The 23305-nt window shown below is 43.6% G+C and overlaps 1 protein-coding gene across 3 annotated transcripts in view; it reads left to right on the forward strand.

Annotated features, from left to right (window-relative positions):
* Positions 1-23305, forward strand: part of smg6 (SMG6 nonsense mediated mRNA decay factor) — a 520319-nt gene that overhangs the window by 223865 nt on the left and 273149 nt on the right. For all 3 annotated transcript variants that reach the window (XM_073053020.1, XM_073053021.1, XM_073053022.1), the window contains one exon: positions 22357-22473. In XM_073053020.1, coding sequence (XP_072909121.1) covers positions 22357-22473 — 117 coding nt within the window. The remainder of the gene's footprint in view (positions 1-22356; positions 22474-23305) is intronic.

A 23305-nucleotide genomic window follows, 5' to 3' on the forward strand; every position in this document is an offset into this window, starting at 1 on the left:
TGTGAACTGTCAGATTCCACATGCTGCCTGCCAGGATTACATTCCTAACAATTGTTGCCTGCTTTCTGGGGAGGGGTAGCTGTTTCAGAAATGGTTTTGCCAGTCTTTGCTGCCTGAATGTCTGATGTACAGTTTTCTAATTGAGCCATTGGCTGAAGAATGCCCCGTCGACGGAAGTGGGAGCTGCCAACTAAAGAACAATTGAATAGTGTTATTAGTTTATTGTGTGAGGAGACACACTGGTGAATGATACAGAGCTAATTAGAAAGGCACAACATCCTGCCATGTGTTGGCCTTCTCTGCCTTTGTTTCCTGACCCTCCAGTCAGCTTGCTGAATTCTGTTTCATGATTTCCCAACTGTATGTCTCACTCCTAAAGAGGCACTGTCTAGTCTGTGAGAATGCACAATCACTTTATTCATCTTTGATTTGACCACTTGTCTGCTAACCTCATACACACATCGTGTTGTTTAAAGATAGTTTTACATCTTGTGTGAAAGGTTAAAGAAACATGTACTTCTTTGTGAAGCTTTTAAGGAACCTTAAATGCAGTATCCATGTTGTGTGCAAAGACTTGCTGATCCTTTGCTTGTATGAGGGTGAAGAATGCTCCCATGCCTAGGTAGCAATTCCAGCTTTGCTGTGTGCTTGGTGATGTAGCATGCAGTCTCTTACTGTCGTAACTACACTACAATGGACAGGTAGTCAAAACTGCCCAGTGCACCGCTGACACTAGCCTACGCACCATTGAGGACTTGTATACAGAAAGCTGCTGGAAAAGGGCTGGTAACATCATAAAGGATCTCATCCACTCTGTTCATGGACTGTTTGTCCCACTCCCATCAGCGAGGAGGCTACAAGACATCCACACCAGGGCCACCAAACACAAAATGTTTACTTTCCCCAAACAGTAAGGCTGATCGACACCTCCATCCTTCTGTACAGACACTTCTGTGCCTAGCATCACTTTATAGGCATACGATCTAACTACGTACAGTATATAAGCTATCTGATGTGTTTATATATGTGTGTGTGTTTATATAAAACCTACTAATATTATTATAATTATTTTGTTATTTATATTATTTGTTTTAGTTTGTTTTGCACCAGATCTGGAGGAACAATTATTCATTCTCCTTTATACTTATATACTGGAAATTATATTAAAGAATCTTGAATCTTGTTTTAATGTGCCAATCGGGAAGCCTCACCCTTGATGTGTGCGAAAATATTGTTTACGAATGGGTTCATAATGCTCATAGCCTTAGAGGAGAAGCTGGTGTCAGGTGAATCTGCTTCATAAGACATAGGAGGAGAGTTAGGCCATTCAGCCCAACAAGATTGCTCTGCCATTCCATTATGGGTGATCCTGGATCCCACTCAACCCCATACACCTGCCTTCTCACCATAACCTTTGATGATTTGACCAATCAGGAAACTGTCATTTTTCACTCTAAATATATCCACGGTCTTGGCCTGCACAGCTGTCTATGGCAGAGCATTTCACAGATTCACCACTCACTGGCCAAAAGAATTCCTCCTTACCTCTGTTCCAAAAGCTCGCCCCTCAATTTTGAGGCTGTGCCCTCTAGTTCTGGACACTCCCACCATAAGAAACATCCTCTCAACATCCACTTTATCTAGTCCTTTCAACATTCAGTAGATTTCAATGAGGTTCTCCCATCCCACTCCGCATTCTTCGAAATTCCAGTGAGTACAGGCCCAAAGCTGCCACTTTCTATATGTTAACGCCTTCATCCCCAGAATAATCCTTGTGAACCTCCTCTGGACTGTCTCCAATGACAACACATCCTTTCTGAGATATGGGGCCCAAAACTGTGACAATACTTCAAGTTCAGCTTGACTAGTGTCTTATAAAGGCTCAGTATTATCTCCTTGCTTTTTATATTCTATTCCCCTTAAAATAAATGCCAACATTGCTTTTGCTTTCTTTCCCACAGACTCAACCTGTAAATTAACCTTCTGGGAGTCTTGCAGGAGGCTAAGTCTCTTTGCACCTCAGATGTTTGAATTTTGTCCCCATTTGGATCATCTACTTTTGCTCCTTTTACCAAAATGCATTATCATACATTTCCCAACACTGTATTCCATCTGCCACTTTTTTGCCCATTCTTCCAATTTGTCTTAAGTCCTTTGCACCCACTCTGCCCTCCCCCACTCTCCCCTCTCCAATATCAACTCCACCTCCCTTTTACTCTCTATATAACTGAAGAAACTTTTAGTATCCTTATATCATTGGCTAGTTTGCCCTCATATTTCATCTTTTCCCTTATGGCTTTTTTAGTTGCCTTTTGTTAGAGTTTAAAAACTTCCCAAACATCCAACCTACCACTCACTTTTGCCACCTTATATTCCCTTTCCTTGACTTTTATGCAGTCTTTAACTTCACTTGTCAGTCATGGTTGCTTACCTCAGCCATTTGAGAACAACTTCTGTGGGGCATACATATCCTGCGCCTTGTGAGCTATTCCCAGAAACTTCAGCTGCCTCTGTTTTGCCATCATCCGGCTAGTATACCCCTCCAATCCATGTGGGCAAGCTCCTTTCTCATGCCTCCGTAATTCCCTTTATTCCATTACAATACGGATACATGTGAATTATACTTTTCCTTCAAATTGCAGCATGAATGCAATCATATTATGATCACTGCTTCCTATGGGTTCCTTTATCTTAAGATCCCTGATAAAATCTAGATTATTACTCAGCACCCAGTCTAAGATAACCTTTCCCCCAGTAGGCTCAAGCACAAGCTGCTTTAAAAAGCCATTTCGTAGGCATTCAACAAATTCCCTCTCGACACCAACCTGATTTTCCCAATCCCCTTGCATTTTGAAGTCCCCCATTACAATTGTGTCATTACCCTTATTACGTGCCCTTTCCAGCTCCCTTTGCAATCTCAACCCCACATCTTGCTACTATTTGGAGGCCTATATATGATCGCTATAATGTTCTTTTTTGTAAATGTTGGCAGCATAACTCTCCTTCCTTGCCTGCCTTTGCCTCTTACTGGCCTTGGCTTGCACTTTGGACCTGGTTTTCTTAGTGCCCTTCTGTGGAGCTTCCCTTAATCTGGCATTTCTTCAGTAGTCTTCACACCCAGAAAAAAAACGGGCATTAGGTTACTGACCAAAAACAGAAAAGGTTCTGCAGATACTGGGTATGCTGGAGGAACTCAGCAGGTCAGGCAGCATCTGTAGTGAGGAATAAACAGTTGCTGTTTTGGGCCAAGGCCCTCATCAGAACTGGAAGGGAAGGAAGAAGAAGCCAGATTAAGAAGGTGGAGGAATACAAGCTGGCAGGTGATAGATGAGACCAGGTGAGGGGAAAGGTGGGTGGTTGGGGCAGGGAATGAAGTGAGAGCTGTGAATTGATAGGTGGACAAGGTAAAGAGCCAAAGAAGAAGGAATCGGTGTTAGGTGATGAGAGTGGGTATGGAAAAGGGAAGGAGGAGGTGCACCAGAGGAAGTGATGGACAGGGGAGGGGAGAGAAGGGATAAGAGGGAACCAGAATGGAGAATAAAAAAAGAGAGAAGGGGAGGGGAAGAAATTACCAAAAGTTAGAGGAATCTGTGTTCATACCGTCAGGTTGGAGGCTACTCAACAGGAATATGAGGTGTTGCTCCTCCAGCCTGAGAGTGTCCTCATCATAGCAGTAGAGGAGATCATGGGCCAACATGTCTGAATGGGAAGTAGAATTAACATGGGTGGCAACTGGGAAAACCTATAATTATTAATTTATTAAGTAATTAATTCCTGATCCTGAATGGCATGGAGCTTCATGCTTGTATCATTGGTTAATATCCCTTCAGGTCTGTGCCTGAGCACCCATCTTTCATTCCTATCATCTCACCCTAGACCATTGACCCACACACTGGGGGCAATTTACAGTGGCCAATTAACCCAGCAATCTACACATATTTGGTATGTGAGGGGGAATCACTCATGACCGCAGTGGAAGCTCAACATGAACTATGTAGAAGGACTGAGCCTAGGTCAGTAGAGCTGTGATGTGGAGATTCCCTTTTGCTTCCTTCCCTTCCTGCTGCAGCCACCTCCTTCCTGCTGTCCATAAGTCAATTGGAAGTGTCCTTTCAGAAGATAGGCAGCAGACTCCTGTCTGATTTTGCACACTGTGAGACCTTGTTTTGGAACTAAATATGTATATTACCAATTCCAAAAGAGAGTGGGCAGGTAATTTACAAGTCAGTTTCATTTTTTACCATTGCTCAAAACTAATATTCAAAATCTTCACAAGGCCATACTTCAAAAAAGTGGCATCCATTGTTAAGGATCCCAGTCACTTAGGACATGCCCCCTTTTCTATGCTACCATCAAAGAGATGGTACAGGAGCCTGAAGACAGGTTCTCAACATTTCAGAAACAGCGTTTTCCCCTCCACCATCAGATTTCTGAATGGACAATGAAACTATGTACACTGCCTCTCTTTTTTTTGCTCTTTTTGCAGCACTTGTTTAATTTATTTCTTTAAAATATATTTTTTATTGTCATTTTTATTATTGTGTATTGCATTGTGCTTCTGCCACAAAACAACACATTTCTGGACATATATCAGTGATAGTAACCCTGATTGTAATTCTGATGTCCTGTGTCATATCCACAAATAAGCCTGGATGAGGTGGTGATTTTCCTTTCCCTGCTTTCAATTTGCTAATTCCTTTAATATCAGAAGTAGTTGCATACTTTAAGTACTGTATCTACAAGTTTTGGGAATGTTTCTCCTGGGGACTGGGCAGTGCAGTGATCTTTCAGCGCAGGGATCTACATTGTAATCTCTGCTACACCAAAGGAATAAAACACCATCTTCCCCATGGGCTTCTGGTAAACGAGCTTGAGGTAGTCTCTGCTTGTGCTTTAGTGCAGAGGTGCAGACGAAATTAATTTGCCACTCGTAGTCAAAACAAGCTAAGTGAGGAGACCAGCTTAGGAATTGAAAATGTCACAGATCATCTGACCAGTTGGATAGAAAAATACCAAATGGAATTTAATCCACAGTTGTGTGAAGTACTATATTTTTAATATAGCAGTGAAGTTTAAGAGACTACTAGACAGGTATATGGAGGAATTTAAGGTGGGGGGTTATATGGGAGGCAGGGTTTGAGGGTCGGCACAACATTGTGGGCCGAAGGGCCTGTAATGTGCCGTACTATTCTATGTTCTATGTTCTATATGAAACATGATTCTGATTTATTCCCAAAGAAATTTCTCTATTACATCCTTCCCATAAAACAACTTGACCCAATCCACTCTCTCTAAATCCCTGCGCATCTCCTCAAATAACCTGATGTCCACAGCTGCCTGTGGCACTAAATTTCACATATTCGCTATTCTCTAATTTAGTGGTCACCAACCCGTCGATCGCGATCGATTGGTTGATCTTTGAGACTTTCCCAGTAGATCCCGAAAAAAATGTAAAATAAATACACAAATACTGTTGAGAGATTGTTTCCGGGTTGTGGGGTTTTAGTTCCGTTCTTTCTGCCCAGTGCGCATGCGTATGCGTGTAGCTCCCCCGCACTACACAGTGTACTTCAGTGGTCCCCAACCACCGGGCCGTGAGGAAACAATATGAGTCAGCTGCACTTTTCTTTATTCCCTGTCACGCCAACTGTTGAACTTGAACCCACGCGAGGTCATCAGTGGCCTAAACGCAGTGATACCCTTGTGCCAGTGTTCGCCTGACGCAGCCGACGGGAAGAGACGATGCTACTGGCTCGGAGCGCGGCCGGCGGGAAGTGCTGATGCTACTGGCCCGGAGCGCGGTCGGCGGGAAGTGATGTTGCAACTGGCCCGGAGCGCGGACAGATGAGCACCGCCTCTAAACCTGTTCACCACACCGAATGTTTGTGGGGAAGCTGGTGCTAAAATATTCGCAGACGACCTAATTCGGGCTCAAGGTTTCGTATCAGAGCAGCTTCCGCGCTGCGATCTACTAAAACAAACTTCTGTCGGCCGATAGATCCTACAAAGGAGGAGGCGGGCCTGTCACACTCCTCACTCGGTCGGTCGCTCTGTCTGGACTGCGACCTCTCCGGCCCTGACCTTGTCTTCTCACCCCACCTGCGACCAGCTGCACCTGGCCAAGGCATCTGGCGGTGGGCGGGCGGAGGCTGCAGTTCGGGCCGGGAGGCTGTCCGAGGCAATGAAGCCCTCAAAACGGCTTCGGTACCCTGAGTCCAAGCACCCCGCACTTAAAGACAAACGCTTTGAGATTTTTCAGCGGAAAAAAACGTGAGCAAGCGGGACAGCAACTAAGTGTCAAAGTGTGAAAAAATTGTGGAATAGACTGGACATAAGGAACCTGTATTGGTGTATTCCGGTCGTGGTTAACACCAACCCCCCCCTCCCCCGTCGGCCGGTCCGCAAGAATATTTTCAATATTAAACAGGTCCGCGGTCCAAAAAAGGGTCGGTATCCCTGGTGTTTATACATTATTTCTACTTCTGGGTTGTGGGGTTTTACTTCCGGTCTTTTCGGCCCTCGTGCGCATACGTGTAACTAGTCGATCTTGCCTTTCACTAAGACTGAGGTAGGGGATCTTGGGCTTGAAAAGGTTAGTGACCACGACTCTAGCTGAAGAAATTCCTCCTGTGTTCTAAATGGATGTTTCTCTGCTCTGAGGCTGTGCTTTCTGGTCCTGGATTCCACTCTGTATCAGCCTTTCAATATTCCATGGGCTTTAATGAGATCCACCCCATTCTCCCAAACTCCAGTGAGTACAGACCCGGTCATCAGATGCTTCACATACATTAACCCTTTCATTCTTAGAATACTTCTTGTGAACCTCCTCCTGATCCTCTCCAATGCCAGCATACCTTTTCTTAGATAAGGGGCCCAAAACTGCTCACAGTAGTCCAAATGCATTTTGACCAATGCCTTATAAAGCCTCAGCATTGCATGCTGCCTCCTGCACGTATGCTGAGCTCGTTGACTTCATTAACTTTGCCTCCAACTTTCACCCTGCCCTCAAATTTACCTGGTCCATTTCCGACACCTCCCTCCCCTTTCTTGATCTTTCTGTCTCCATCTCTGGAGATGGCTTATCTACTGATATCTACTATAAGCCTACAGACTCTCACAGCTACCTGGACTATTCCTCTTCCCACCCTGTCTCTTGCAAAAATGCTATCCCCTTCTCACAATTCCTCCGTCTCTGCCGCATCTGCTCTCAGGATGAGGCTTTTCATTCCAGGACGAAGGAGATGTCTTCCTTTTTTAAATAAAGGGGCTTCCCTTCTTCCACCATCAACTCTGCTCTCAAACGCTTATCTCCCATTTCCCGCACATCTGCTCTCACCCCATCCTCCCGCCACCCCACTCGGGATAGAGTTCCCCTTGTCCTTACCTACCACCCCACCAGCCTCCAGGTCCAACGTATAATTCTCCGTAACTTCCGCCACCTTCAACAGGATCCCACTACCAAGCACATCTTTCCCTCCACCCCCCCTTCTGCTTTCCGCAGGGATAGCTCTCTACGCAACTCCCTTGTCCACTTGCTCCCCCCCCCAATCCCTTCCCACCGATCTCAATTCCTGGCACTTATCCTTGTAAGCGGAGCCAGTGTTACACCTGTCCTTACACTTCCTCCCTCACCACCATTCAGGGCCCCAGACAGTCCTTCCAGGTGAGACGACACTTCACCTGTGAGTTGGCTGGTGTGATATACTGTGTCCGGTGCTCCCGGTGTGGCCTTTTATATATTGGTGAGACCCGACGCCGACTGGGAGACCATTTCGCTGAACACCTATGCTCGGTCCGCCAGAGAAAGCAGGATCTCCCAGTGGCCACACATCTTAATTCCATGTCCCATTCCCATTCTGATATGTCTATCCATGGCCTCCTCTACTGTCAAGATGAATCCACACTCAGGTTGGAGGAACAACACCTTATACCGGCTGGGTAGCCTCCAACCTGATGGCATGAACATTGACTTCTCTAACTTCTGTTAATGCCCCAATTCCCCTTCTTACCCCATCCCTGACATATTTAGTTGTTTGATTTTTTTCTCTCTCTCTCTTCCCATCATTCTGTCTGTTTTCCATCTCCCTCTGGTGCTCCCCCCGGTGCTCCCCCCCCCCTTTCTTTCTCCCGAGGCCTCCCGTCCTATGATCCTTTCCCTTCTCCAGCTCTGTATCACTTTCGCCAATCACCTTTCCAGCTCTTAGCTTCATCCCACCCCCTCTGGTCTTCTATCATTTCGCATTTCCCCCTCCCCCCACTACTTTCAGATCTCTCAGTTTCTCTCCTTTCAGTTAGTCCTGATGAAGGGTCTCGGCCTGAAATGTCGACAATGTTTCTTCCTAAAGATGCTGCCTGGCCTGCTGTGTTCCACCAGCATTTTGTGTGTGTTGTTAGCATTACATCCTTGCTTTTATATTCTAGTTCTCTCAAAATGAATGCTCATATTGCATTTGCCTTCCTTACCATTGACTCAACTTGCAAGTTAACCTTCAGGGCATCCTGGACAAGGACTCCCAAGTCCCTTTGCATCTCAGATTTTTTTTTGAATTTTCTCCCCATTTGTAAAATATTTTAAGCCTTTATTCCTTCTACCAAAGGGCACAACCTTACACTTCCTACACTATATTCCATCTGCCATTTCTATGCCCATTCTCCTAATGTGCCCAAGTCCTTCTGCAGACTCCCTGCTTCTTCAACACTAAGTGCCTATTTATCTTTGTATCATCTGCAAACTTGGACACATCCAATGATATGTCAATCCAAATCATTGACATATAATGTGAAACAAAGCTGTCCCAATACCGACCCATCTGGAACATCACTAATCACTGGCAGCCAACCAGAATAGACCCCCCTTTATTCCCACTCTTTGCTTCTTGTCGATCAGCCAATCTTCTATCCATTCTAGTATTTCAGAATCAGAATCATATTTAATATTGTCGGCATGTGTCATGAAATTTGTTGTTTTTCCAACAGCAGTTTAAGACAATACATAATAATAGAGAGGGAAAAACTGAATTGCAGTAAGTGAGTGTGTATATATATCTCAGAGGTGGCTGACATAAGAAAGTCTTACCAATGGCTGGAAATGGCAGGGCTGAGGGACAGCACAGAGGCGCTGCTCATGGCTGCACAAGAGCAATAGAAGCAGGGGTCTATCACACCAGACAAGACACAAGACACGTTATGTGGTTTTTCTTGTGTGGTCTGTTTTGTGCTTTTTCGTGATATCATTCCAGAGAATGTTCTCTCATTTTTTAACTGCATTGTATTTGTGGTTTATAAATGACAATAAACTGAATCTGAATCTGAAGATGCAAGGCTGTGCAAGGAATCCATTGAAACCATCCAGCATATAGCAGCAGGGTGCAAAATGCAGGCAGGGACAGCATACAATGAATGGCACAACCAAGTTGCAGGAATGGTGTACAGGAATATCTGTGCTGAGTGTGGATTGGCCAGCCAACAGACCAAGTAATTCTGGACAGGGAACAGAAGAAAGCAATAGTAATAAATGTCGCAATCCTGAATGACATTAACATCAGGAGAAAAGAATATGTGAAGGTGGAGAGTGGATAGAAAGGATGTGAAAGGGTAAAGCCAGAGTAATCCCAGTAGTGATAGGAGCACTTAGAGCTGTGATACCTGGACTGGGAAAGAGGCTCCAAGAAATCGTGGGAACAACATCTGAGATCTCAGTCCAGAAGAGCACACTACTAGGAATATTGCACCGAACCCTCAAGCTCCCAGTTCTCTGGTAAAGGACCTGAGATTGAGAGAAAATTACACATACACACCACTCATAAGGGATGTGAAAAAAATATATACGAGGGGTGATTGATAAGTTTGTGGCCTAAGGTAGAAGGAGTCAATTTTAGAAAACCTAGCACATTTATTTTTCAACATAGTCCCCTCCTACATGTGCACACTTAGTCCAGCAGTTGTGGAGCATACGGATCCCTTCTTTGTAGAAGTGGTCCACAGCAGGGAGTGATTGATAAGTTCGTGGCCTAAGGTAGAAGAAGATAAGTTATTAACTTCAAACTTTCTGCATTATCCCTCAAAGAGTTGAACTGCACGTGCATGTAACGAGAGTGTCTTGGACCTCCAGGTGGTCCACAGCAGGGGTGATTGATAATTTCGTGGCCTAAGGTAGAAGGTGATGAGTTATACAGCTCTCATTACATGCACGTGCAGTTCAACTCTGAGTGAAAATGGCGAAAGTTTGAAGTTAATAACTCATCTCCTGTCTTAGGCCATGAACTTATTAAATACCCCATGCTGTGGACCACTTCTGGAGGTCCAAGGCATCGACTTCTGCAAAGAAGGGATCCGTATGCTCCGCAACGGCTGGACTAAGTGTGTAAATGTAGGAAAAATAAATGTGCTAGGTTTTCTAAAATTGACTCCTTCTACCTTAGGCCACGAACTTATCAATCACCCCTCGTATGCAATACTTAAATAAGCTGTGCAAAAACAAGAATCAAATATATCATTGAGGTAGTGTTCATGAGTTCAATGTCCATTCAGGGGAAAGGAGAAGAAGTTGTTCCTGTATTGTTGAGTTTGTGCCTTCAGGATGCTGTACCTCTTTCCCAATGGCAGCAATGAGGACGGGGCATGTCGTAGGTGATGGGATTCCCAGTGATGAATGACACCCCTTTGAGGCATTACTCCTTGAAGATATCCTGAATACAATGGAAGTTAAGGCACATGATGCTGCTAAGTTTAAAACTTTCTACAGCTTATTTCGATCCTTGCAGTAGCACATCCCCCATATCAGATGGTGATGCATGTAATTCCATGGCTCTTGTTTAGCAGCCTCATGTTCAGCACCTTGTCAAGGCCCTTCTGAAAATCCAAGTAAACAATGTCCACTAACTCTCCTTTGTCTATCCTGCCTGTTATTTCCTCAAAGAATTCCAACAGATTTGTCAGGCAAGATTTCTCCTTAAGGAAGCCTTGCTGACTTTGGCCTAATTTATCATGTGCCTCCAAATACCCTGAAACCTCATCCTTAATAATGGACTCCAACATCTTCCCAACCATTGAAGCCAGCCAAACTTGGAAGGTGTTTGAAAGGAAGGGAATACAGAATAAATGGGAGGGTATTAAATGGTGTGAAGGACCAGAGAGAGTTTGAAATGTTTGTCTAGGGATCTTTAAAGACAACAGAAATTTTAAATATGGCACTTAAACTGGCAAGACATAATAATTAAACAGGATAAGACTCTGGTCATACCAGGAACTAGGAAGCACTCTGCAGAGTCAACTGCTGTAAGGTGGTGGGCTGAACTCCACCCTAGGCCAAGTACTGGGTGTGTTCACTGCAGCTCACTGACTTCTTCACTCATCAGGCTGCTGTCCCACATGGTTCAAATCAGCTACCATCATCCCGGTAGCAAAGAACACCTCCAGAACTAAACAAACAATGTCCGGTTGCATTGAAACCAATAATCATAAAGTACTTTGAACATATCAAAAATCATCCCTGCCACATTGGACATTCACCAATATGCTTACTGACAGCTACTCTATTTCAGATGCCATAGCATCTGTCATTCACCTGGCCCTAACACACCTAGAAAACAAGGACACACCAGTCTGGATTGCAGTTTGGCATTCAACACTATTGTCCCACAGACCTTGGTGAACAAACTCCCACAGCTCAGTCTAAGTACACCATTGTGCAACTGGGTATTTGATTTCCTAACGAACAGATCTCAGATAGTCAAGATGCACATCATCTTCAGTATAGGTGTCCCCCAGGGCAGTGTGCTGAGACTATTGCTGTATACTCTGCTCACACATGACTATGGTCAAACACCTGAATAATCACATTGTCAAGTTCACAGATGACACAGCAGTTGGCCTACAGAGAGAAGGTAGAAGAGCTTAAAGTCTAGGGGCAGACAAATAACCTCTTCTGTAATGCCAACAAGACAAAGGAGATGGTTATTGACTTCAAGAGAACTCTCACCCACTTTACATCGTCGGCAAAGCAGTGGAAACTACAAGCAGCTTCAAACTCTTGGGTGTGTCTATCACATACAACCTCCCCTAGTCCAAGAACACAGTCAGGAAAGCTCACCAACGCCTCTACTTTCTGAGAAGGTTGAAGAGAGCCAGACTTTGCACATTCATACTCACATTATTCTACAGATTTGCAATAGAGAGCATTCTAACAAGCTGTATCACTGCTTGGTACAGAAACTACGCTGCGGTGGAGAGGAAGGCTCTAAAATGAGTAGTCAAAGCTGCCCAGTGCATCACTGGCTCCAGCCTACCCCCCACTCCCCATCAAGGGCGCATATACAGAAAGGTGTCAGAAAAGGGCCAGTAAAACCTTGAAGGATTCCACACAGCCTGCTCATGGACTGTTTGTCCAAATACTATCATGGAGGAGGCTACATCCACACCAAGACCATCAGACTCAAAAACAGTTACTCTCCCTGAGCAATAAGACTGATTAACACCTCCACCCATAACTCTGCCACTATTTCCGATCAGTCAGCTATGTTTAGCCTAGGGTTATTTTATGGACAAAAAATCAATTTATGTATATAAGCTATATTATAGATATATATTGACTGTGTGTTTTTTTAGTATTTTTTATTGTTCTTTATCCTTTTTGATTTTTTTTTGTGTTGCATTGGATCCAGAGTAACAACTATTTTGTTCTCCTTATGCTTGTGTACAGAAAATAACATTAAGCAATCTTGAAAGGTATGATTGGATGAGAGAGGATGCAGAGGAGATGGTTTATGAGGATATTTCCCATGACTGAAAAGCCAGTCTCGAGCAGAAATTGGATAGAATAGGGCTGATTTATTTGAAAATGAAGAGCCGAGAGGAGACTCAAACGAGGTGTCTAGAACTATGAGGGCCTTAGATAGAATAAATAGGAGAGACTTACTTCCCTCATTAGAGAAGCCAAAAATCAATGGGCGGTGATTGAATAGAAGTTGTGGTGGGGGGAGGGGTGCAGGAAGATGAGGAAGTTTAACTCAGAATAGGTAGGAGCCTGGAACTTGGGTAGAAGCAGAAAGTCTTTTATATTAAGTTACCCGGATGTGGACTTGGGGTTGTGATCTTCAAGGCTACAAATCCGGTCAACTTCGACGCTTTGCAATTCGCCTACCGGAGCAACAGGTCAATGGCAGATGTAATCTCTCTGACACTACATTCCTCCTTAGAACACCTGGAGAATAAAGACGCATATGTAAGACTCCTTTTCATTGACTACATCTCTGACTTTAATACTATCATTCCAAATAAACTGATTCCTAATCTCCGGAACTTGGGTCTTAGCACTCAGATCTGCAGCTGGATCTTCAACTTCCTCACAGTCAGGACCCAGGCTGTAAAGATAGGGGACAAGCTCTCTTCTACAATCACTCTGAGCACTGGTGCCCCACAAGGCTGTGTACTTAGCCCCCTGCTGTACTCACTGTGCACCCATGATTGTGTAGCCAAGTTTCCATCGAACTCAATATATAAGTTTGCTGATGACACCACAATTGTAGGCCGTATCTCAGGGTGAGTACAGAGAGGAAATTAAGAACCTGATTGCATGGTGCGAAGACAATAACCTATCCCTCAACGTCAGCAAGACGAAGGAATTGGTTGTTGACTTCAGAAGCTGTAGCGAACCACATGACTCCATCTACATTGGTGGTGCACAGGTGGAACAGATCAAAAGCTTTAAGTTCCTCGGGGTGAATATCACAAATGACCTGACCTGGTCTAAGCAAGCAGAGTCCACTGCCAAGAAGGCCCAATAGCGCCTTTACTTCCTGAGAAAGCTGAAGAAATTTGGCCTGTCTCCTAAAACCCTCACTAATTTTTATAGATGCACCGTAGAAAGCATTCTTCTAGGGTGCAATACAACCTGGTATGGAAGCTGTCCTGTCCAAGACCGGAAGAAGCTGCAGAAGATCGTGAACATAGCCCAGCACATCACACAAACCAATCTTCCATCCTTGGACTCACCTTACACCACACGCTGTCGGAGCAGTGCTGCCAGGATAATCAAGGACACAACCCACCCAGCCAACACACTTTTTGTCCCACTTCCCTCCGGGAGAAGGTTCAGGAGCATGAAGATTCGTACAGCCAGATTTGGGAACAGCTTCTTTCCAACTGTGATAAGACTGCTGAACGGATCCTGACCCGGATCTGGGCCGTACCTTCCAAATATCCGGACCAAACTTGCACTACCTTACTTTCCCTTTTCTATTTTCTAATTATGATTTATAATTTAAATTTTTATTATATTTACTTCAATTTGTACTTCAGGGAGCGCGAAGCGCAGTAACAAATATCACTGTGATGATTGTACGCTCTAGTATCAATTGTTTGGTGACAATAATGTAAAGTAAGTAAGTAAATCCAGAACTGAAGGTGAGATTAGGCTGCAGACCTTCCTTGATATTGGCACAGGAATTGGTTCTGTAGTTCTTTATAAATAAAGGGTGTGCCTAATGTGCTGTTCACGTGCAAAGTGCTGCCAAACTGCTGGATAATTGCCCTTGATTAGCAGGGTGGCATCGATTCTCTATTCCCCTCAACCTTTTATCATTTCTGACTCCATACTCACATGTACATACATGCTGGGCGCTGCCAGCAGTTTGAGCTTCCTACTGGTACAGTGAAGCCATTTGTTTGTTCTTCTGTCTTCTGCATCCTAGACTACCCTACCTGCTTCAATATGATCATTCCAGCTTCTGCTTTGCACCTTATATGCTTCCATGAATTTTTGTGGACTAAAACTTTTGCCAATCTTTATCATCAGAAGGAGCATCATTGGACCGTTGCTGTTTCTTGACCATGACCACTCACTACCGAGCCCTACCTTTGCTTGGCTGAACTTTTCATGGTCTGAGCAGTCGTAGTTTAAATTGCTTTGCGGATGAAATGTTTAACTCTGGGTTCACATTAGGTTCTATCTACAGTGTACTTTTTGCAAAACACAGTACCATTGAGCACATCTACACGGACTGTGTCGCAGGAAATCTGCATCCATTATCATGGACGTCACCATCCAGGCCATACTCTCTTCTCACTGTTGCCATCAGGACGAAGGCGCAAGAACCTTAGGACCCACACTACCAGGTTCAGGAACAGTTATTACCCCCTCAACCATCAGGCTCCTGAACCAGAGAGGATAACTTCTCTCACAACACTGAACTATTCCCACAATCTGTGGATGCACTTTCAAGGACTTTTGATCTTGATAATGTTCTTGATATTTACTGCTTATTTATTACTCTTATAATTGTTTTGTATTTGCACAATTTGATGTCTGTCCTGTGTGTGTGGTTTTTCATGGATTCTATTGTCTTTGTATTTACTGTGAATGCTTGCAAGAAAATGAATCTCTGGGTTGTATATGGTGACATATATGTACTTTGATAATAAATTTACTTTGAACTGTTGAAGGTGGCAGTCTCTGGATTCCAGCCTTATCTGGTTTGCTCAACATACTGTAGCCTGGAGTGCTGTTTTTTTCTGCTGGTTTGGGGATTTTCATTGCTTATCCTTGTTCTTTGAAATGAATTGTCTCCTTCTCAGATAATTGTCTACCCATATCAGGAAATCATTTCCCACTACATTGTTTATTAAAAACCTATGGGCTCTCACTATTATTTGGATTGCTCAGTTCACCATGCTTCCTGCACCCCTATTCCTACCCCGCCCCCTCTGTCCTCCTCCCTGTCTCCCTGCCCCCTTCTCTTCCCCTGTCCCCTTCTCTTCCCCTGTCCCCTCCCCTCTCCCTCACCCCCTCCCTTCTCCCTCTTCCCTCTCCCTCGTCTCCTCCCTGCCCCCTCCCCTGGTTCAGAGAGACCGTGACGTGGAAAAATATTGGAGTGAATGAGCAAGAGGAAATCAATCCTGGCTGCAGGAGAAATGCTCCCTCTCAAAAACTACCAAGAACCTGGTTATTAGGTATAAATGATCCCAGTGCTGTTGTACTTGGCCCATTGTCCAGTCTTGTACCCTGCCAGTCACTCAAGCCAACTTCTGTTTCATCTGTGGGTTCGTGATGGAATGGGTCACAATACACTAATCCGTAGACAACAAGGGCAATGTACATTGATTTGTAAGGGCATCACAAATTACAGGGAGATGGCAGGAGAATGGAGTTGAGATAGATAATACATCAGCCATGATAGAATGGTGGAGGAGACTTGATGGAACAAATGGCCTACTTCTGTTCTTAAGTCTTATGGTCTTATCCTCCAATACCCTAGTCCTAATGACTTCCTTTGTGTATGGCTGCATCACGTTGCAGTTGGAATCAGAGCATGGGTACCAAGTGTCACTACAGGCTGAGGTTCTACCTGTCCCTGGTGTTGCGAAGGGCGGACCAGACCCTGTTGCTACCCAATATCCCAATCAGCAGGACATTGCCACATGACCTGTCCTTTGTGGAAATGTTCATCCAAAAAAAAGCATCTTGGACTGCAAGTTTAGCAAGCAGTGATCAGCAAGGAACATCCTGCAGATAATACGAGAAGAATCAAGGTGGATGCTGTGGACAGGTTTTCTGAGCAAATTACTCGAACCTGGGTTCAAAAACAGCTTCTTCCCTACTGCCATCAGTTCTTGAACTGACCTGAAATACCCTAACACTACCTTGGACTATATTCCTTTCTTCTCTCTCTCAACTTACACTAATATTTTTATGTTTTTAAAATTTTTAGAGAATGTTGTTCTCAAGTAGGCTATGTATAATTGATGTTAACTGATGTTTGTCATGTTCGTAATATACTGTGCTGCTACTGCACAAAGCTCATTTCCACGGAATTTATACCTTGGGTATTTATCCCTATGTCAATAAGCTTGAACTTGAAAATGCTGTATGATGCAGTAAAGTTTGGTACATAGACTTTGTGTGGAACAACTGCAGTCTGGAGTCCCTTAGCCAATAGACACTGAGGGGCTGGGTCCTGTGTAAACAGTCCTCAGACAGTGAGAGTTTGAATCATCCCAGCCGGGGGCATATGAATGGCAATGGTGCCTTGTACATAGAATGTGATAAGACTTTCTTATGTCTGCAACAAGTGACACTGAATGCATGAACTGAATGTCACAACAAATATAAAGAGCCATCTTCCTTTTCTTTGTACTTGCATATATTTTTATGAATAAGATTGAAAGAGTGCAGGGAAAAATTGCAAGGATGTTGCCAGGACTTGAGGACCTAAGTTATACGGAAAGGTTGAATATTTCCTGCAATGTAGGAGATGGAGGGGAGATTTGATAGAGGTATACAGGCAGTCCCCGAGTTACGAACGTCTGACTTAGGAACAACTCGTACTTACAAACGGAGGGAGGAGAACACCGTCTGGCATTTTAAGTTGCTGCCGTTAACACTGTGTTGAGTGTGTAACTTTGTATTTGGATTAAATAATTCTTAACAAGATTCAGCCTGACCCCCCCCCCCCCCCTTCCAGTCAGCACCGCCCCTACTTGTCCCATTTAACCTGGCTCAGTGCGGGTGGAATTTAGGACCTGGGGGAGCAGAGAACCTGCCGCCCGCGGCTGCTGCTGAATCTGCAGTTTTCTGTTCCCTTGACGGAAAACGATCGCGATTGAAAATAAAGTGGAAATAATAAAGCGATCGGAAAGAAGTGTCATCAGTCATCAGTCATTGGAAAAGCGTTAGGCTACAGTCGGTCAACGATTGGAACAACTTTAAAGGATACAGGTAAAGTGAGAATAATGGAGCATGTGAAAGGCCCTGCCCCAATGAAAGCTACAATTATTACTAAGCAACATAGTGGTTTAATTATTGAAATACATACATTTCTTAAGTGTTTATATGCATAGAAAGGTAAAGTATATACTATATACTAAGACAAATGTTTGACTAACTGACGCTAAATAATATCGGATGTACCTGTTCCAACTTACGTACAAATCCGACTTAAAGGCGGACTCAGGAATGGAACTTGTTCGTAACTCAGGGACTGCCTGTACAAAATTTTGAGGGGTATAGACAGCGTATGCAAGCTTTTTTCACTAAGGTTGGCTGAGACTAGAACTAGAGGTCATGGGCTGAAAGTGAAGGGTGAAATATCTAAGGGGAACATGAGGGGGATCTTCTTCACACAGGGTGGTGAGAGTGTGGAATGAGCTGCCTGCAGAAGTGGTGGATGTGGGAAGAGAAGTTTGGATAGTTACGTGGATGGGAGGGGTATAGAGGCCTATGTTTCTGGTGCAGCTCGTTGGGATTTTGGCATGGTCTAGATGAACGGAAAGGCCTGCTTCTGGTGCAGTAGTGTCCTATGACTGACTCAATGAATAAAATTTATTTCTTTGTTGCTTCCGTGTTATTTTGCTGCTAATCTGTGTTCCTTTCTCAAACATCCCGCTGTGAAGCATTAATATCCCATTAGGGTACAGGAGACAAAAGTGTACCCTTTACTCACCAGATTGTTCCTAAATAATAACTCCTAGCATTATTTTCTTCCAGTCGTTACTAATCTAAAATCTTGAACATTTGTTCCTGCTGCTACTCAGAGTGCAGCTGGTTTCAATAATCTTTCCCCCGGCACTCTGTAACCTCTCACCTGTGCTCATCTGCACTTCCGGTGTTGCTCTGTTTTTTACTCTTTCCCGATCGTGTGACAGTTGGCCACAGTAAGTGACATTGGCTGCTTTATCAGCCAAATTGACCCAAATCTGCATCAGTGTCATGTTCAGTGTGGGAGAGTGGATGTTAAGCGTGAAGGCAGGTCTTGCTTGCAGGGAAGCAGTTGATCAAAGTTCAAAGTAAATTTATTATCAAAGTACATATATGTCACCATATACAACTCTGAGATTCATTTCCTTCTGGGCATTCATAGTAAATCCAAGAAACTCAATAGAATCAATGAAAGACCACACCCAACAGGACAAGCAAACAACCAGCGTGTAAAAGACCACAAACTGTACAAATACAAAAGAAAGAAAAAAATAATAAATAAGCAATAAATATTGAGAACATGAGATAAAGAGTCCTTGAAAGTAAATCCATAGTTTGTGGGAACATTTCAAGGATGGGGCAAGTGAGGTTGAGTGAAGTTATCCCCTCTAGACTGATGGTTGAGGGGTAATAACTGTTCTTGAATCTGGCTGTGTGGGTCCTGTGGCTCCTCTACCTTCTTCCTGATGGCAATGGCAAGAAAAGAACATGGCCTGGATGGTGGGGGTCCTTGATGATAGATGCTGCTTTCTTGCGACAGTGCTCCTTGTAAATGTGCTCAGTGGTGGGCAGGCTTTACCCATGATGGACTGGGCCATATTCATTACTTTTTGAAGGATTTGATGCTTTATTAATGGTCAAGCAGTGAGAAAAGTTGGGCAACATTACCGAAGACAAAGTGGATCAAGTCTGACATACACTACAGGAAATGGGAACTGATACTGGATGTACTATAATTAATTGTTCTCTCTGGGATGAATTGATCACAACTCAGCCATGATCATATTTGTTCAGTATTGTTTGGTAGCACACTGGTTTAGCACAACACTATGCAGCATCAGTCATCACCAATCAGGGTTCAATTGCGCCACTGCCTGTAAGGAGTTTGTATGCTTCCCCGTGACCATATTAGTTTCCTCCAGGTACCTCCCACGTTCCATCATCAAATTTCTCAAAAGTGCATGAACACTACCTTGCTATTCTTCTCTTGCTCTGTTTAATTATTGTAACAGATTGTAATGTTTATGTCTTGCATTGTACTGTTGCCGCTGTCATTGATAATAAATGACTTTGATTCAGTGCTGTCACAGGTGTGAGAACACAGAGAGGAGAAAGATGTGGGGGAGGGCGAGAGGACAGACTGATATTGATGAGAGGGTGATGGTTTGTTTTTAGTGTTCGGTTGAACAGGTTGCATTTGATGGAATTGAAACTGTGTGAGCAGCACCATCCAGGTTAGGGCATTGAAGAATGCAGTAGAACAGAGTGATCTAGGAATAATGGTGCATAGTTCCCTGAAGGTGGAATCTCAAGTGGATAGGGTGGTGAAGAAAACTTTTGGTATGGTGGCCTTTATAAATCAGAGCATTGAGTATAGGAGTTGGGATGTAATGTTAAAACTGTACAAGGCATTGGTAAAGCCGAACTTGGAGTATTGTGTACAGTTCTGGTCACTGAATTATAGGAAAGATATCAACAAAATAGAGAGAGTACAGAGAAGATTTACTAGAATGTTACCTGGGTTTCAGCACCTAAGTTCCAGGGAAAGGCTGAACAAGTTAGGTCTTTATTCTTTGGAGCGTAGAAGTTTGAGGGGGGACTTGATAAAGGTATTTAAAATAATGAGGGGGTAAATTGAGTTGACGTGGATAGGCTTTTTCCATTGAGAGTAGGGGAGATTCAAACGAGGACATGATTTGAGAGTTAGGGGGCAAAAGTTTAAGGGTAACACGAGGGCAAATTTCTTTACTCAGAGAGTGGTAGCTGTGTGGAATGAGCTTCCAGTAGAAGTGGTAGAGGCAGGTTTGGTATTATCATTTGAAGTAAAATTGGATAGGTATATGGACAAGAAAGGAATGGAGGGTTATGGGCTGAGTGCGGGCCAGTGGGACTAGGTGAGTGTAAGCGTCGGCACTGACTAGAAGGGCTGAGATGGCCTGTTTCCATGCTGTAATTGTTATATGGTTAATCACCAAAGTGTGGAGGGTCATCTTCCGTTGTAATTCACAGGGGCCTTGTGCTCTATTGACGGGTACATGGGTCTACTGAATGAATTTCAGTTAAGTGCTGGAAGAGGAGGGATGGGTGAAGCAAGATGGAAATATGGGAGGACATTTAGAGATTGGGCAGTGTTGTGTGTCTGGTTTGAAAGCACATATCACGAGGTTCAAGGACAGCTGTCCTGCTGTTCTAGGACATTTGAATGGTAAGATGGACTCTTGACTTCACAATCTACTTTGTGAGGTCAAGAGATCAGAGGTCAATCTTATTTATTGAGAGAGACAGTGTGTGTGGAAAAGACCCTTCTGCCCAACAAGCTGTGCTGCCTAGCAACCCACCTATTTAACCCTAGCTTACTCAGAGAAAACCAATTAATCTACTGACCAGTGTGTGTTTGGAATGTGGGAGGAAACCCACGAGTTTGTGGGGAGGAATGTACAAACTCCTTACAGACAGCATTGGAATTGAAACATAAACTCAGACAACTTTATCTTGTACCTTATTGTCTCTGTGCACTGTAACATGTAGAATGTTATTCTACATTCTTATTGTTTATCTTGCTCTACCTCAATGCACTGTTTAAAGTTCAAAGTAAGTTTATTATCAAAGTACATATATGTTATCATCTTCAACCCTGAGATTCATTTTCTTGTCAGAATTCACAGTAGATGCAAAGAAATGCCGTAGAATCAATAGGGCACCATGGAAGTGTAGCGGTTTGCATGATAGTATTACAGCTTGGAGCATCAAGAGTTCAATTCCAGTAAGAAGTTTGTACATCCTTCCCGTGAGCACATGGTTTCCTCTGGGTGCTCTGGTTTCCTCCCACAGTCCAAAGACGAATTCGTTAATAGGTTAACTGGCTAGGGTTAAATAAGTGGGTTTCTGAGTGGTGCTCTCGTTGGACTGAAGGGCCTGTTCTGCACTGTATCTCTAAATGAAATAATTAAAAACTACACAGAAAGACAGACGGACAATTGTAATTAATTGATCTGTATCGAAAGTATGCAAGACAAGTTTTACAAAGTACAATAATGAACCAATTTGCCAATTTATTATTTTAAATGACTTATTGATTATAGAATTATTGTTAATTCCTTTGGGTTTCTATAATTCTAGTATTTTCTTGTCTTTAAAGGAGAACTTGCTCTTATTGGTAAATCAGACACCATTGTTCGCTCACTGACACGTTTTGTTTACTGACATCCGAGGGATTCCTCCTTAATTCCTACCTGTAGCCAGTGAAGTCCCAGATTTCTAATAACTTACCTAGAAAATCTGTTTGTGGAAATCCACGTTCTCAAGTTAAAACAGAAATCACTGGGAGTCTGCACCAGGTCTTATGAGCATTTATAAAAATCAGGATAACATTTCAGGTACAGTATTACATCAGATCTGGAAATAGTTCAGTCATGTTTTCTCAAGAATTTGGCGTTCACCCATTGTTTGTGGGGGCTAGTGTCCTGAATGCAATTCAACTTGCAGTTTATTGGTGAAGGAATTTGTGTTAACATGGCTTGACTTGTGGTCAGATAACTGTAAAAAAAAATGTTTAAATAAACTGTACTGGTGAAAATGAAAGTTTTCCAAATCTTTGAGGAAAGAGCTGACAATTTTTCTCAGTCCTTATAAATATAAGTGTTGTCTATCCTGTGCTGCATTAGATTCTGGTTCGGAGAACTGCCGATCAGTCATTCAGGAGCATGCTACGACACTGGGACTGGCCGTGTTTGGTTTGCTTGTTGAACGTTGCATCGAACTGTTAAAGGAAGCTGCCCAAGGTAAGTGTTGTTGTGGGTCTATACCAGGTATTAAAGCACCAGTATTTATTTATCCTATATATCTATAGGTATGTAAAATCATACCCTTGTTAATGAGGTTTTGCATTTTTCCTAAATCTTTCATGTTGTAGCTTTGGTAAAATGGAAGGAAATGCACATTGTGTAGGTAGAAGGAATGAGCTTAATTGGGTATTTAATTACTAATTGGTATTACCAAATATCATGGGGTGAAGGGCATATACTATTTGATGTTCTACCAACCTCCTGCCTGTAGTGTGTTGCTGGATAGTGCATTGTATCATATTGTCAGCATATATTTCTACCTTTAACCCAAAGTCGTTCAGAGAACAGGTGTAGGCGGTGCGGCACACGGCAGCAGCGGCCTTTCGGATCTGGTGCTACTTTAATTTAGTATTTTAATTTAATTTTAAGGCACAATTAGGGTATAGGGCAATGGATAACAGAGCGACTATCTACCATCGCCAGATACTGCTATCATACAGAGATCGCCCAAAAACAGACCTTCATGAAAATCTGCTGGTTAGATTGCGTGACCTCGGCTTGCTGAGGGAATCGGGCCTGCAGTCCTCGGAGTCGCCTGATGCTGGTGGCCGGAGGTGGGGACATTGTAAGCGGTGTGTGAGGAAGCGGAAGCGAGGCGAGCGGGCAGGAGTCCATGCCAGGAAAAAAGCAAGCCCTAGCCGGCCGGCTCTCCTGTCCATTCTGCTCTCCAATGGACATTAAATTGGACTACATCTGTGGCAACGAAATACTCAGTGGGAGTACAGAAACAGACGGAATCCCGGACGCCGCCATTCAGCTGACTATTTAT

This window comes from Hemitrygon akajei, chromosome 8 (genome assembly GCF_048418815.1).
Source record: "Hemitrygon akajei chromosome 8, sHemAka1.3, whole genome shotgun sequence".
Taxonomy (NCBI): Eukaryota; Metazoa; Chordata; class Chondrichthyes; order Myliobatiformes; family Dasyatidae; genus Hemitrygon; species Hemitrygon akajei.